This window comes from Saccostrea echinata, unplaced genomic scaffold, assembly GCF_033153115.1.
Source record: "Saccostrea echinata isolate AGI-Se365-2 ecotype Australia unplaced genomic scaffold, CSIRO_AGI_Sech_v1 ptg000046l, whole genome shotgun sequence".
Taxonomy (NCBI): Eukaryota; Metazoa; Mollusca; class Bivalvia; order Ostreida; family Ostreidae; genus Saccostrea; species Saccostrea echinata.
This window is the reverse complement of record NW_026889795.1, coordinates 2080650-2097225: the sequence shown is the minus strand read 5'-3', so window position 1 is coordinate 2097225 and position 16576 is coordinate 2080650. Positions and strand designations below refer to the sequence as shown.

At 32.0% G+C, this 16576-nt stretch overlaps 1 protein-coding gene across 1 annotated transcript; it reads right to left on the bottom strand.

The window, feature by feature from the left end:
• Positions 1 to 205: 205 nt before the first annotated feature.
• Positions 206 to 15285, bottom strand: LOC133202200 (calcitonin receptor-like). Its single transcript, XM_061337976.1, has 12 exons — positions 15064 to 15285; positions 10232 to 10345; positions 9834 to 9943; positions 9356 to 9456; positions 8133 to 8259; positions 6746 to 6899; positions 3335 to 3401; positions 2741 to 2804; positions 2456 to 2535; positions 1377 to 1515; positions 676 to 717; positions 206 to 418 (listed from the first exon to the last, which is right to left on the bottom strand). Exons 1-12 carry the CDS (start codon positions 15170 to 15172, stop codon positions 278 to 280), a joined length of 1248 nt encoding a protein of 415 aa, XP_061193960.1. The 5' UTR covers positions 15173 to 15285; the 3' UTR covers positions 206 to 277.
• Between the last annotated feature and the right edge of the window lie 1291 nt (positions 15286 to 16576).

Sequence of the window (16576 nt, the reverse complement as noted above, 5' to 3'; positions counted from 1 at the left end):
AATTAAATTCCTTTTAACAAATTTAACAATTCGTCAAGTTAAATTCAAAAAAAATTTTGATAGGTTCCAAATGAGTTTGAAGCGTAGATACCCATGTACAGACAGCAATTAAGTTCAGCACACCGTGACATCCCTGGTATACACATATTGGATATACTGTTAGATTGGTCGAGGAAAAAAAAAATAAAGAAAACAATAAGAAAACTCAAATATGCTAAATTTTATTTTAGAAAATGTTTTCTATAAAAATATTAACAATATTCCATGTATTTCGAATTCAAAGCATGTTGGTATTTCCTTGTGACACTTGATCAATAAACGTATACATGGTCGAAGCGGAGGAAGATTGCGCGCGCTTCCGTTTCCCTGGTAACACCATTCTGTGTTGATACCATTTCCGCTGTAACAGTGTCAAAACCTTCAAGAAAAAGTAATATATTTTAAGTTAAAAAAAAACAACATTTTGAAAGGACAAGACTATAATGAAAGGGAGTTCTTTTTGTATCATGGAATAATTGATATAAGCAGAAGATTTTTATCCTTAATTATATTTTATTCTATAATGCATTCATTAACATACTAGTACTTAGGTATTTGAATCCTTATCTTAACTTCTTAACCTTTGTTTAGATATACTTTAAATGGTTATTTAAACTAGAATTTTTTTTCTCTTACCTCACCATTACAAAAACAATAGAGAATGGAAACAAAGGCCCCCTGAAAGAATAAAAAGCAGTTAAAAGATTGTAAGCTCTTCAGAAGTGCAACATTTACTTTAGCAAGGAGTAGAAAATACTGGATAGTAAATTATTACTATTCTTTATTTCATAATTACCTGTAACGTTACGATGTAATTATCGGTGAATACCCATAATGATAAAATGTAATTATCGGAAATTACCCGTAATTATACAAGATAATCATTGGTAATTACCCATAATTATACAATGTAATAATCGGTAAATTCCCGTGATGATACATTATAATTTGATTCTGGTTGTAACACGCCATTTGATTGGATAAAAATTTGACTTCATATCGTATAAAATGTGTTGCCTACGCCACAATGACTTGCAAGCATCAAAAACGTATCGATCCGCCTGACGTTCCATTTAAATTTTGCACAATTTGAAGTCTTTTATGGATAACCCTTCTATTTTCTTACACTAAATGATGGAAATTAAATTAGAAGGAGTGAATTTAATAGTTATCCAATTCTTACGGTATAAACTGGGATGAAACCGTTTTGCGATTTATAAAACGCAAACTGCCCCATCCCAGTTTATACCGTATAATCTAGGTAGCTATTAAATTCATTTCTTAAGTAATTATCAGTAGTTACATGTAATGATACAATGTCATTATCAGTATATTACCTGTAATGATACAACCACCGAAACTGCGTAAGTGTATACGTCATACAGCATGGATTCTTTGTCATTTGGACGCTTTATAAACAGAAGGAATTGTAGACCCAGCAATGGAATTAAAATCCCCGTAGCTCGAACTGCTTTTCTGAACAAGAAAGAAAATGACTTTGTCATGAATGATTTGAAAAAAGTATAAAAGTAAATGAAGTTCATAGGGAGATCCTCCAATATATTCATTTCAAATATCCAAAGCTGACAGGGTTTGTTGATTATATTTTCATCTCTCTCTCTCACGCGAGCTCTAAGTATGAGAGAGAGAGAGAATGAGAAGCCCTAAGGCCAAAATTTATTTTATATAACATCTCGAGACGGTTAGCAAAGTCATTAGTAATTCCTGACACGGAACCGGAAGACCATGTTAACGGATATTGTCAACATCCAGAACAGATTCTATCGATTAAAATTTGTGACGTGCATAGTTTTATCCTTATGGGTCTCTGAATTCTAGCTGCAGGGATATCATACTCTCTCAAGATAACTTAATCTGACGTCATTGGATGGCTTAATTTCTCTGCGACTGAGAGCAATTATAGGAATTTTCATTATTAAACTAGATAATCAGCAAGCATTCAGTTATCATACTGTTTATATTTTAATTTTCCTATCAAGTTCACGGTAAAAAAAAAGGTTTAATTTGAAGCCCTTTCACCGGCACATTGTGACATCTCTATATTAGGGAAAAATTCTAGAATGGGACGTTAAAAACCATTCAATCAAACACTCACTCATTAATCTGATTCGACAGCGAATTCGACAAAGTAACCTGAACTGGATATAAAACTAAATCTATCAATAAAAAAGAACACGTTTCATACATTAGAAGAAATGTCGATTGACAAAAAAAAAATGATCATGGATCATTTTGTCATTTTTGTCAATTGCGATTAGCGTTTCTGATAGAGGTGCCATGAATATTACACCCACCAAACACTGTTTGATCCCACATGAACTGTCTTATCAAGTACATAGTTTTTAATTATAAACAATTGTTTCAATGTCAGTGTTGAAATCAAACAAAAAAATACCTAGTCTGCGCAGCCTCGGGGAGTTGTCGTAGTTTGGTTACAAGTAAACGCATGATATTGATAAGAAATACGATGTTGACCTGAAAGAAAAAATAACGATATTTAAATATATATTCTTTATTGTGATAACAATTCAATATATTTCAGAAGTGCTTTTATTAATATTCTCCTTTCTCGAAAGATACACTTTCCAGCAAAGTTTGATAATGTGCATATATACAAAAAATAGACAGAAAACAAAAACAAAACAAACAAGAAGATCAAATCTGGTAAAAAATAACGTGCCATCATTGAAAGAACAACCGGTGCAAAAGTGATCCACTGCAGGGAGCTTTCGTACAACCAACAGCTGGAAAAAAAAACAATGTGATTTATGAAACAAATTGTCTGCATCGGTGTCGTACATTATTCCGTGTTTAGCTTTAAGATACAAAACGTTGAGATTACGAAAAGGTGAATCCTTATCTTATATTTCTAGATTTTGAAGTCTGAAAAAAGTTATTTTTACTAGAGTAGCAGAAATAGAAATGCAGTGTTCTGATTCTAATACTGAATCACATGTAAAACACAAGAATTCTTAAATGCATGAGAGAGAGAGAGAGAGAGAGAATAAGGACAATGATGAATTATACTTTAATTTTTCTTTAATGTTAAGATGACAAAGTTTCATTTGAAGATGAAAAATGAAGCCTTCAACTCACAAGTGATTACAGAAAAATATATATAAAAAGAGCTACACTATAAATCCCCACCGAAATAGATTAAGGATAGAAGACACGTCTAAATTGTAATGACGTCCTACGAAAAACAATTAAGATGTATCATGTTTACGTATGTGACAATTTGCCCCTTGCATGTTTAAGAAGGTTATCAACGTACAATTCTATATTGTCAGAGAGAGTTGCCCTGATTCCAGCATAGACTGCTGTCAACCCCAATGGAACCACTATAATAAAACAAAATCATTTATTATTACTTGAAAGCATTCAATCTGTCTTTGTCAAAGCATTAAAGACAGTTTTAAAAATAGTCTAAAAAGTGCTTAGTGTGCAAATTAAGGACCCTCTCTAAACACTAGCTTTTGGACTTTGAGAAAATTACACTGGATAAAGATGAAAGACTTAGTATTAAGTTGACCATTTTCATTTTTAATATAGAGTACCTTCCATTCTGCCCCCGTAAAATTTTTCTTAGACAACAAAGTATTGATGAACAGAAATACACTGCAATTGTTGCTTGCTTAAATGGGGAAAATAAATGCAGATGAAATTTTCAAGAAATTCATCTGCATCTAATATAATAGAGATTGTTCTTTCTGACGTATCCGTATACGTATCCGTATACGTATCGATGTTTGAGAGGCATCTCGATCCCGATGATTTAACTGTTGGGTACCATTTCCATCGTTTCTTGTTTGATTTTAACCTCATTCATTGGAAAATAAGATATATAGTTACTGTAATATTTCTAATAAAACGTATCAAGTTGCTGTTCACACCTATCATTTATTGAAGGATTTAAAAAAAATAAAATTAGTAAAAAAGTATGTTTATTTTTATTAAATTGTTTAAAAATTAAAAAAGGGACTCCTCTCTCTCTCTCTCTCTCTCTCTCTCTCTCTCTCTCTCTCAATATCAGGATATATTATTGTTTCATTCTCGAAGTAACCTTTACCAGTACAAGACATATTCCCCATAATGCATACAGTCAACGCTCATTATCTCATGCAACTTGATTGGACCAATTAAAACTTCGATATATCCAAGGATTTGAGTTAACAAAGTTTAACTGTACGAGGTGTCAGAGATCAAACATTCTAGATGAGTATAAGTTTGTATACATCAAGCAGACACTTAAAATTGATTAGCAAAGTGGAGAAGGGGGAAGCTGGGCCGAGGCAGGGAGAAACCAAAAAATGACAAGTCACCTTAGCAAAATTTGACAATAAAAATGTGTAGATATTAATCAAACTTTTAAAAAACCTATTACTGGGTATGTATGTATGTGTGTGTGTGGGGGGGGGGGGGTATGGATATTAAGTTTTGAGTTCCTCTTTTCCACAAAAATAATTACGGATACATTAACTGTGAAAGATTAAGTTGACCTTACTGCATACTCTGTGTGTACGTTTGTGTGTGTGTGTGTGGGGGGGGGGCACTGAAAATTTCGATCCTCATTTTCTTTTTTATCATTATTAACATTCTGTATATCATTTGATTATATATGATGGACATAGTTCTCCAGAAAAGCTTTGGAAAGCTGGCAATTGGGATGGTTTGAAGACTCTAAATTCCCTAAATTGTTAGGTGATAGCCGTATCCGAAATTCCAGAGAGCTTGAGAAAGGACAACCATTTCCAAAAGTGATGCAATTACACGCAGTTTTTATCGGGGATGAATTAACAATTGTCGATAAAAGGAGATAAACGGAGAATTTTTTTTTATTTATGTCTTATACATTACTTTATATGCATGTTGACTAAAGTTTACTTAATGATTTATTTATTGAAATTAAGACTACTGTAATTCTTTGTGTACAAGCGGGATCAAAACTCTAAAAAAAAAAATGCTGATATTTTATCAATTAAATGTTTTGTATAAATTTTATCCTTTATTCTGTGTTTTTTTTATTTCTCTGCTACGTTGAAGCAGCCTCTTCTCTTCAATTCTATAAACTGCGTGTTGAATTGACTCACACTTGTCCAGATCTGGGCTAAAATGCATTAATAAATAAATAAAATTAAAAAATAAATAAATAAATATAAATCAGCTGGATGGACAAGGTAGCATAGAAGAAATAGATAAATCTATTGTTTTGGAATTTTTTAGCCTAAAGTTCTTTTCTTTCTTATAAAAAGAGAGTTAAAATAATGAATACCCTATTATGAAACAGTTTCTATATAAATTCATGAATTATATATAATACGCATGTACGACAGCAAGAGAACTAAAAGAAAAATCAAATTTAACAATTGCATTTTCATTTCATTACCTATTTTTTTGTCGCCATGAAGTCTTTTCAAGTTAATACTGCTGAAAGGACAAAATATAAAGCAAAATCAAGCCGTATGAGAATAGGCACGAAAGTAGCAATTTCAACTGGGGAGGGGAAGGGAAGACATACAGGTATTTGTCAAATAGTTCATTGAAAAAAGAATGAAGAAAGTCAACAGACGCTATGAAAATTTGTGTGTGTTCCCGGGGGGTGGGGGGTGAACTGGCATTTTTAAGCATAAACTGGTAAGGGTCTGGAAGCACATTCTCTTTAGAAAACGGCTACAAGGTTTTATTGATTGTGTGGATATCAACGTCTTTTGCATTTTAGTGTGTGTGGGGTGGGGGGTGGGGTGGGGGGTTAACTTTGATGTCATCTAATGTTAATTACAGAATCAATCAATAAAATGTCCTGATGTTAAGAGAGAGAGAGGGGGATCCCGATAAATGTTTTTAAACAAAATTGCAATCAAAGTTTTAAACAATATAATGAAAACAAATACAAATTTATTTAATTTCATTATCTATTTCTTAAAATTTTTCCAGCGAAATGATAGACTTTTACAGCAGGTTAATACATTTTTTATTAGAAAAAATACAATATGCTATTATTAAATGGATGGGGCTGCTTTAAAACCAAACAAATAACGATGGAAATTATAGTAAATAGTTTAGATATCGGGATCGAGATGCCTCTCTCACCTCGATACGTATGCGGATACGGATACTTATACGGATACGTCAGAAAGAACAATCTCTACTGTTAAGAATACTTAAATTCATTATAAATTGTGTATTACACCAAGGATTATATTTTTACTTTAATTCATTCAATTCTAAATCAAAAGGTAGATCACTCTAACTGCATAAAAGTACAATATAATTAGAACTCTTCAATGTCCAGTGTGCAGAGGGTCCTTAATTCAATCAACCAAGGTAAGAAAAATTATAGAAAAATGTATTTCATAAACATATAAAACAGAAAGCAAGTCGCGAAAAATCCAAGTATACTTGAATTCTTATTTCATATTTTTATATATGTAAATTTAAGGGTTTCCAAAAAATTCAGCATACAGGAAACATTTACAATGTCATCCTAGTAATTTGTCTCAAAGTTCGTGGAGACCCAATTTCGTGGGTACGGGTGATACACGAGGATACACTTTGGTGATTCAACAGTAATCATGCAATACCCAATACCTATCACTATATCATGAAGCAATAAATGATACTAAAAGGTATATCTCTAGTGAATAATACAATAATAGCATTTAGTACTAATTTATTTTATACTTACTCCAACCAATGATAAAGCAGATCATAATGACAGAGTGTCCAGATTTAAGGGCATTCATGATTAAAGTGTGTAGAAAGAGACCTTCGCAGAACATCCAGGCAAAGTTGCTTACCACAGCATACTGTGTTATAACGTGTAATACTCGACACCACAACTACAGAAACAAAAACATTAACAAGACTTGTATCAAAGACAAAATTTAAAAAAAAAATTCAAATAAAAGGGATGTCAAAATCTCATGAGCATAATTTATAATAATGGGTGATCTTCTAGGACAACTGTTTTAGTATGGAAATTTACAAATATTGCATAATTTTATAAATTTTAGGTAAACTTCGAGACTTCGATATGCTAAAGCTAGTCAGTATATGTGCGTATATTCCTCAGACTTCAGCAATTGTTTAGAATTCCACTTAGAAGTGAAGAGTTAGATTGTTAAAAATCATATATGCAAAGTACATACAAATTTTGTGTAACTAACTGTACATATAATATCACAGTTTGAGTTATTGTTTAAATCGGCCTCGGACTTGTTTTTAAATGTTGATCACGCATAATTATATTGACCAGAAAAGGAGCAAAAAAAGGTCAAAATCTATTCAAGATTTTCGTAAGATTAAGTAAAAAAAAAATGACACTCGCGGTTTATTTTCGAAACATTAATTGAATTCAGTCCTATTTCATTGTGATATTCTATTTTTAATATATCACAGGTATATTTTCTCTACCACAGCTGAATAATCTACAGTCACTAAGAGCACTCCGTTTGACTTAGCTGGGGTCAGATTGTTTAATTAATACTCAAGGAATTTATAAATATTTGAAGAACAGGAGTGAAGGTAATACAACATTGCCTTCTAAAAATCTAATTAGCCTTTGTTTGCAAATGTTTATTTTTCTTACGTAAATTGAAAATCGTCAGTATGGCAGTATAATATAAATAAGAGAAGAGCTCCTGCAGAAACCTCATAACTATTTTACAATGTCAGTGGCGGATCCAAAAATTTGGGAACGGGGCGGGGGAGGAGGCATTTAAAGGATTTTTAATTTGGAAAAAAAAGAACATTGTCCAAAAATCGGGGAAGGGGGTGTTAGTGTCGGTTCTCGAACGTGCGTGGGGACTAAATTAAGAGTATACAAACAAACAAACAAAATGTACCAAAAAAAAAAAAAGAAAAAAAGAAAAGAAAAGAAAAAATCCCAAACGAGGTGTGTGTGTGTGTGTGGATGATGTTGGATCTTCCTTTGAATGTAGCATTATTAAGAATAAATTCATTGACATCATAAACTCTGGAAAAAGTTATAATTTTGCTATAATATTTATAAAAAAAACATATTTTATTTAAAGGCACAAAAAATTTAACTAAATTTGACACTTTTGGCTTACCGGATTCTGCATCAGAACACTTTCATCTAAGCAGACGACAGATAAGTAGATGACGTTGAATAGATCTGAGATGACGTAAGAGATAAACAAGTTCTTGTGTACTGCTATTCTGTCACAATTTAATTGCCTGTAGGAAAAATTGAACTGAAATCAAAATAACAGTATGGTGGCATATTTCTACCCCCAATACATGCAAGATAAATTATGTTAAATGTAACATAATTATGTAAACATGCGACTTATTTATGTCAACATGCAAAATAATGATGTTGACATGCAAGTTACCAATCTCTTTAGAGAATCTAATTTACATGTAAATGTTGGTAAAGTTACTTACTAACGCCATTATATGACATCATTATACATATACAAGCAAAATGCAACGGGATTATGTAGACATGCGACTAATTTATTTCAACATGCAAGCTAATTATGTTAACATGCGAGTTAATTATGTCAACATGCGAGATATGTATGTTGACATGCAATTTATTATCTTGCATGTTGACAAAAATATCTTGCATGTTTAAATATAACTCACATATTGACATTTAAGTCGCATGATGACATAAATAAGTTGCATGTTGATATACATAAGTCGCATGTCTATATAATTATGCTGCACGTTAACATGCATAAGTGGCATGTTGACATAGATATCTTGCATGTTTACATAAATAATTCGCATGTCAACATAATTCTGTTGCATCTTGTTTGTATGATGTCGTATACTGGCGTTAGTAAGTTTACCAATATTTAAACTATATTCTCTAAAAAGATTGGTAACTTGCATGTCAACATAATTATTATGCATATAGACAAAACTATCTTGCACCTTGACATACTTTTCTCGTATGTTAACATAATTTATCTTGCATGTAGGAGGCAGAAATATGCACCATATAACAGAACTTGACTTCCGTTTTTTACTTCTCACAAATTTATACAAGAATTTTCTCAAAAAGTTTTAGAGTGTTTAAGAATTATTTAAAATTTCGATTATGTGAAAAATAATCTTTATTTTGAATTATTACTTTATACAATTCACATATTAATGTCGATTAATCTCAATTAATTAGGATTTGCATATCAACAATTTTTCATTTCAGCAATGATTCTAACAATAGTGCAATCAATAACATTTTGCAAGTAAGTTGTACATGTGGGTTCAAAAAATCATTACGATCCTTTTTTTTCAATAAAGGCATTGTACAGAGTTTTACCTGAAACTGAAGAAAATAACAAGTGCACTGATAAGCAAGAGGAGGGAGATACTGAATCCAGCAATGGACACATAAACATGTAAAAGGTCTTCCTCCGTTTCCTGTAATGTAAGATATGCAAAAGCCGACTTTAAGAAGGACCGAACTCTGTTTCCGTTATAAAATTGGCATCTTCAACATTGATTTATAAATACAGTAAAAACTGTTTAATCCTACACCTGTGCAATCTGTATTACTGAGATTTATTTTCATTCCCACTTTTATCGAACTGTGCAATTAGACACACTGTCTATTCAGACAAAAAATCTCTGTCCAAGTGCATGTCAGAGTAGACAGGTTTTATAGTATGATAATACTTCCCACCGTACCGTGTATCTAATCTGCTTGAACTTCATTTTTGTCTTCATCCTCCATTTGGAAATTGTCATCGTTACAAAAAAAATCTATTTTTGAGAGTGTAGAGTTTTGTTCTACTCACTTTCAACACTTGCTGGTAATTTCTGCAACCCATGTAATTAGCATACTCCTTTCCTGTCGACGGGTGTACGTACCAAGAACCATTCGGCAGACAGTCAAAATAAGCAAAATCTGAATAAAGCCAAAAATACACCAATCTTAAATGAAAAAAAAAAACAATGACAAGTACTGGTAGATTAAAAGTTGAGAATTCTATATTAGTACTAGCTGTTCTTGAGACTGTAAAAAAGTTGCAGAATTATTTATGTATCTTACGATTCTAAATGAAATGTAAGCTGCACGATTTCATCATACAAAAATAACTAAATTACTATTATTAAATCTGATTTTCCATAAAATTTAGGCAAACCCATAATATACTCGTACTGTAATTTATAGATAACTGTGAAAGGCTCTCACTTTCTGTTGAAAATCCCGGTAGCTCTGGACAAGGGAGATAAGCCCTACTTCCTGCCAAAGTAAAATTCCAACATCCCATAAAATGATCATGTCTTGGCGTGCAGTACAACAGCCCTGAAAATTTTTATTAAATAGAAAAAAAAGTAAACTCACCTCTCTCTCTCTCTCTCTGTGTGTGTGTGAGGGTGTGTGTGTGTGAGTATGTGTGTGTGTTATTTCATTCCCACTTATATATGTAAACATGTTTTCTGGGTTCTTTACACTGCGCAATCCGACATCCTGTTTATTTTGACACAATACCTTTGGCCCAGTGCATGTCGGATTAGACAGATTTGTAATTTGTGTGAATAGGGATGTAATTTATGTATCTGTTTCAACTTAAAATTTGTGAGAATAAAATGTTATAGGCATCATCATAAACAGAAGTTGGTCAATCGTTAAATAAGGACACATAATATCGACATCTGTCATATTGTCACATATTGAGAACGTATATTACTGTATTTATGGCATAATAATATATGATCAAATCAAAATAATATTGACATGAAATGCAAATATTATTAAAAGAATGAGATCGACTCCGCTCTAATTTCATTTTACTTGAATTCAATGGTAACATATAAAACTCAACATCAACATGACCTAAAAGTTGTCTGTTGATGACCACCAGTAATTCTCAGTACACTCACACAGTCTGAAGTAGTTATTAGTGTTATATACTAATGTACATGTGTATGTAAGTCATATACGGTACCAATTTTGATGCACCAGATGCGCATTTCGACAAATTATGTCGCTTCAGTGATGATCATGCCGAAACGTTGGAAATTCAAAATATTTAAATAAAAAAAAAGACTTTGAAGAGCTGAAAAAAGGTGCCAAAGACTGAAGCCAAATGCTTTGCATGCGTATCATTAACAAAAACAATATTTTTGGGCTTTCAAACTTTTAGAATCTATTCTGAATGTGTTATAGTTGACATCTATTAACTTCTCACACGTTTTTCACAAATATGACCATTTGAATAAAATAAAAGGAGGAAGAGGTAACATATTTTTATGTTAAAATAGGATGCCCCAGGGTCTAATGGTTAGATTCAAATCTATCGCTTATGTTTGATTTCTAATTGATCATCTCTTTCTGCATAAAAGCTTCAATTATTACCTTGTTCATAAAACTGCATGTACTTTGTTTTGATTTTTAAGAGGGCTGGGTGGTCGTGGCCATTTTTAGACTATATCGATCTCCTTTAGAAGAAGAGCTCCATATAAAGATATACAAAAATGATCAAATTTTAAAACTAAAATGTATGAATTTTTTCTTTGCCAAATGATAGTTGACAGCTTAAGATATCATATCTAAAAAAATAAGTTATATCTGATGGTTAATTTGTTGACCCCCAGCCTCCTTAAGCCTACTAAAATTGCAAATGGACTATTTTCGAGATTGCATAGGCGTGAGTGTGGCCTATTGTATCGTGCCCTCTCTTGGTGAACATGTACTTCCTTGTAGTGCTACTATATATATTAACAAATCTAGACTTTCATACAAAGAGCATTAGATTCAGTTGATTAACTACCATCACTACTAATAAATCAAGAAATATATGTTTTGTTATAAATCTAGCACTGATGAGCTTTCAAAGCAGAAAATGATAGATAGAGAGGTAATTTGTTTATCTGTAGGCTAAATGTGTGCTCTTGATGTTTTATTATAATACTGCTATCTCCTTTATTTATTTTTCAGCAAACATATCAATCAGAAGGGGTACTGGACATCGATGTTTTACTGTGGTATACCGGTAGTTAACTTACTTATCTTAAAGCAGCCATCTCTATCTGAAGACGCATCAGGCTCTCTACGAGTACCTCAGGTATACTCAGAGGAGTAAAAAGAGCAACGCATATTTTACAATTTTTTTTTTACTAAACAATTTTCTCCGACATTGTTTCCAAATCTCTGAAATATGGTTGCTATCCAAAGCAATAAAGAAAAAGAAATGGATATTAATTGTAATAGTTGCGTCTATCAACCCTTGACTTCTTTGATGCATATATAGTAACATTGACGACGGGAAAGAAAACAAAACACAAGGTTATATTGTAATTTATAAATCATTTCCAATATAATTCCTTGTAAAAATCTAATTCTCCAAGACACCCTTACAGCACACTATGGTCTTAATGTGTTTCTAAGAATTGTCAGTGGACGTAATTCATTGTCATGTCTGTGACTGTAAATGAATCTCATTTGAGTTGATCTGTCTAAAAGATAATGAAATCAATTCTATAGTTATGTCTAGGTTTATTTTGATGATAAATGGATCCTATAGGGAAAAAATATGTAATGAATTGATTTTCTGATGAAGATTCTAAACGGCAAAACCTAGACGTCTTTTTAAAAGCAGTCATAAGTTGCGTTGCATGTATACAATTTCTCCCTTCGGAAATTTTGAGCTGGAAATAGTGTACATCGAATATGTATCAGTGCCTTTGATGTCTAATCATCTAAAGACGCTAAGTCTAACCCTCTCACCTTGCACGCACATAGGAAATAAACTGAACGGATTAATAATAAAAAATAGACGAAACCCACTAATGGCAAATGTTACAAAATACATAACAGACGTCCAACTCTTGACAATGCACAGATTTTAGAAGTGAAGTTAAAGAGACATTTATCGCAATTGTCGACAGATGTTAAAGAGTAATTTGAAAATATAATATGTCTTGTCAAACAAAATTTTATACGTCTATCATGTTGTAAATTTTGAATTTACTAGGGGGGGGGGTAAATGCAAAATTTACAAAATTTTGCGTTTACCTCCCCCTAGTAAATTCAAAATTTACAACATGATACGTCGTTCATCGGGTTGAATTCCATGAGACATCTGCAGAAGTATTGTTATACAATTTTTTATTCTCTCTCTCTCTCTCTCTCTCTCTCTCTCTCTCTCTCTCTCTCTCTCTGTGAATAATATCTAAAAAAAAAAACTGTTTTAAACATGAACATGACATAGAAACAGATATTTATTATTTTTATGTAATATAAGCAGAACTTGAACTTGCACAGCCTGCATCAGTTCTGTAGGGTTTATATCCAAACATTTATGATAAAGTCTGTAAAACTGAGGATTAACATGCGTACATGTTAAATTACTGAGAAGCGATATATTTTAAAGTATTCTAAATTGGATTTAATGGACGAGAGACCGGTCATTGTATGTGTAATGGTATGATATGCATATGTACTGTGAGTGATCAAATTGTTTATAAAGAAGTAGCTTCAGTTTCTTAGAGAAATACTCTTTTATATTGTGTATAATTAATCGACAAATAATTTGAAAACGAGAAGCTTGACTGTGTTCTGGTAGAGAAAAGTAAATCATCTCTAATTTATCAGTTTTAGTATTTCTAGTATAAATGTGACACTGAAAAGAATTTTCTCTTACATATTTATATATGGTGTATAAAATATCATCTTAATTTTCATGGAATGAAACGTCTTTAATTTTGCTTTTCTATTGTTCAGTACCCTCACTAGAGAAAAAACATTGATGGCATCCTAACAACTTAACTTTATAATCAAATGTGATGTATTCATATTTTCTATCGTCAACTTCCCTTATTAATGTAGCAATATACTAATATCACCCTCATATTGGGTTCATTGATTGATTGTGTGTTGTTTTACGTCCCATTCGAGAATTTTTCACTCATAAAGAAACGTCACCATGTACCGGTGAAGGGCTTCAAATTAAGACCTTTACTCTACACTCAGGGCCATTGACCAGAGAGGGATCTTTATCGTGCCAACGCCTGCCGTGATACGGGGCCTCGGTTTTTAAGGTCTCATATTGTGTTCATGTCTCACAGTTGATACTGTACGCAAAAGCATGTTCTTCCTACGAAGAACAATCTTGATAAGAGAGAAAGGCTACTGACAAAACGGCGGATGATACAAGATTAACAATAATCTCTTTTGAAGTCAATATTTCGCAAATTCTAGGGTCGATACAGAGTCCTTGTTAGCAAATATAGTTTGCCATTTGCTCAAACGTTTACTGACTATCATGCAAATTGTTTGGACATTATTTCATACTGAATTGACTATGGATTCTCTGTTTACCTAATCATAACAAAGAACACACGGTGGATGTGACCAGTCGACAGGGGTTGCTTACTCCTCTATTGTACCTGATCCCGTATTTATTTTCTTTAAAGGTCCGTTTGTTTTCAATGAGCATGATTGCTGTTCTTTATGTCAGTATAACTTAAAGAGGGGAGTGGGAATTATGGATTGATTTCTTCTAGGACTTTAGCGTTCCCAAGTTTCCCCCTTTTTCTAAACTAAGCAAGAAGCTGAAAATCTAAGTAATATAAGTCTTCACAAGGGATGATTGAAAAGTCTACTACTCTTATATTAACTGAGAAATGTTCTTTTTAAATCATATTAAAGAAAGATGCATACTGTAGGTAAAAAAATTAGATGGAAGTAAGTTGTAATCTCTCTCTCTCTGTATGTGTATGTGTGTTTTACATCCGGTTAATATACGACTGATGTCGTAGTAAAATATTTTGCGGAAATCACATATTCTATACTTCAATGGAATGAGGAGGTATTTGTTCTAAAATAATTGTAGCAATAATAAATAATTGTAGTTAATAAAAGATATTTTATATTTTATTTTAAGCTCTTTTAAAAAAAATACGTAAGCACGTTGGTTATAAATTTGCCCTTCTTTTAATTGAAAATAAAAAATATATACATATGACCATTTAATTTAACAATTAACATAACTAAATTAAATACAATATATATGCACTCACCATCATCAGGTGGAGATTTGGATATCACGTTTTTGATGCACTGTGTTTCGGACCAAGCATGGTATCGTTTATACACAGGACTCTGAAACAGACTAAAATTCCCAGTCATCGTTTTTCTATAGCGCTGTACAACTTCACTTTGCGGTTAATGTCTCCTTATTATACACTATTATACACTATTTATGTAAAGACGAATTGTCTGTCTTTTGTTTTTAATTTGTAGGTTGTTTTCTGTGAGATTCCATGTTTAATTAGAACACTTTGTTCCTTTTCTTTATGTTAAAGCAGGTGCCCTCCTTCAAGTAAAATTAGGAAAAAGTTAGCTCTTGGTGGCAATTAAGTGCAGCAGAGGAATCCGAATATCCAATGAAAAATATTTAGCTAGATCCCAAAAATTTCTCTGTTTTTGTAGTACATGTATATAACAAAATAGTCAAGTGTAAATCAGTGATATTCAAAACAGTCAGTTACTGTTGAAATAATATCAAAGCTACAATTAATTGGAATTGAAATAATATCATGAAATCACAGCTATAATTAATCGGAAAGTGTTAAAGGATCACAGAGACAGATGGAGAATTTGTTTTTAAACAAAGAGAAAAAAGCACTTTACACAAAGTAGAACACACGTTCTTTTCCCCTTCGCTCTCCTCTTTATATATACACGGACTAAATACTATGATTATTGATCAGAAACGCTTGTTATGCGAGCGATTCTATATCAGTTATTGCGCACGAACTACTTAATTTATAACAGTTATCAATTATATGATCATAACGATTATAGATTTTCGTCTTCACAAGATTACAAATCGAACATTTGTTAGGTCTTGCCTTGAATTTGGAGAAGTTTGATAATTTCTTATTAAATCATCCATATCATTAACGTACTCATTTGTTTTCAATGATGAAAAAGAACAATATTTAACGAATGCAGCATCCCTCTTGAGTTCTATACTAACACTTTTCTGGATGCCTGGTGATCGCTCGGAGGTTGAAAAAACGTGCCAATTTTAATTATTCAAATAACATATCTCGCGGGTTATGAACACAGTTCAACTGACGGTTAAAGTTTTTCTGCGTTGGAAAATAAGAAACTTCATTAAAAAAGCAACTAATAAGAGCATAATTTTTTTTAGCAAACAATCATAAGAAAATATATACATTTGTAGATGTTTACTTTAGTTTTCACTTATCATGCTCTTACCACACTGTATTAGATCGACATCGTCATTATGTCATTCATCAAGGAACAATTACTGGTAAGTATACATCCAAGGTATTGTTTATTATTTATTTCCCATCCTTACTCCCCACAAGAACATAAATTGCTGTAAAGGAGAAACTTCAGATACAACATATTTGAGAAGGAGTGTAAATCAAATGTGGATTCTCAAAAACTCCAAAGAACTTTAAGAAAATTTAAAATCACACAATTTTTCAAAAGCCAGTAGAATCAAAACGTATAACTTTTCAACGTGTTTATATAACAATTCCTCATGATAAATTAAAA

What these genes read in the sequence shown, in the direction of transcription:
- LOC133202200 (XM_061337976.1), bottom strand. Translation starts at nt 15,172, where the DNA reads ATGACTGGGAATTTTAGTCTGTTTCAGAGTCCTGTGTATAAACGATAC. An exon ending in ATTACCAGCAAGTGTTGAAA is followed by an intron (nt 9,457 to 9,833) that starts GTGAGTAGAACA and finishes CTTACATTACAG; the next exon opens with GAAACGGAGGAAGACCTTTT. An exon ending in ATTGTTTTTGTAATGGTGAG is followed by an intron (nt 419 to 675) that starts GTAAGAGAAAAA and finishes TTTTTCTTGAAG; the next exon opens with GTTTTGACACTGTTACAGCG.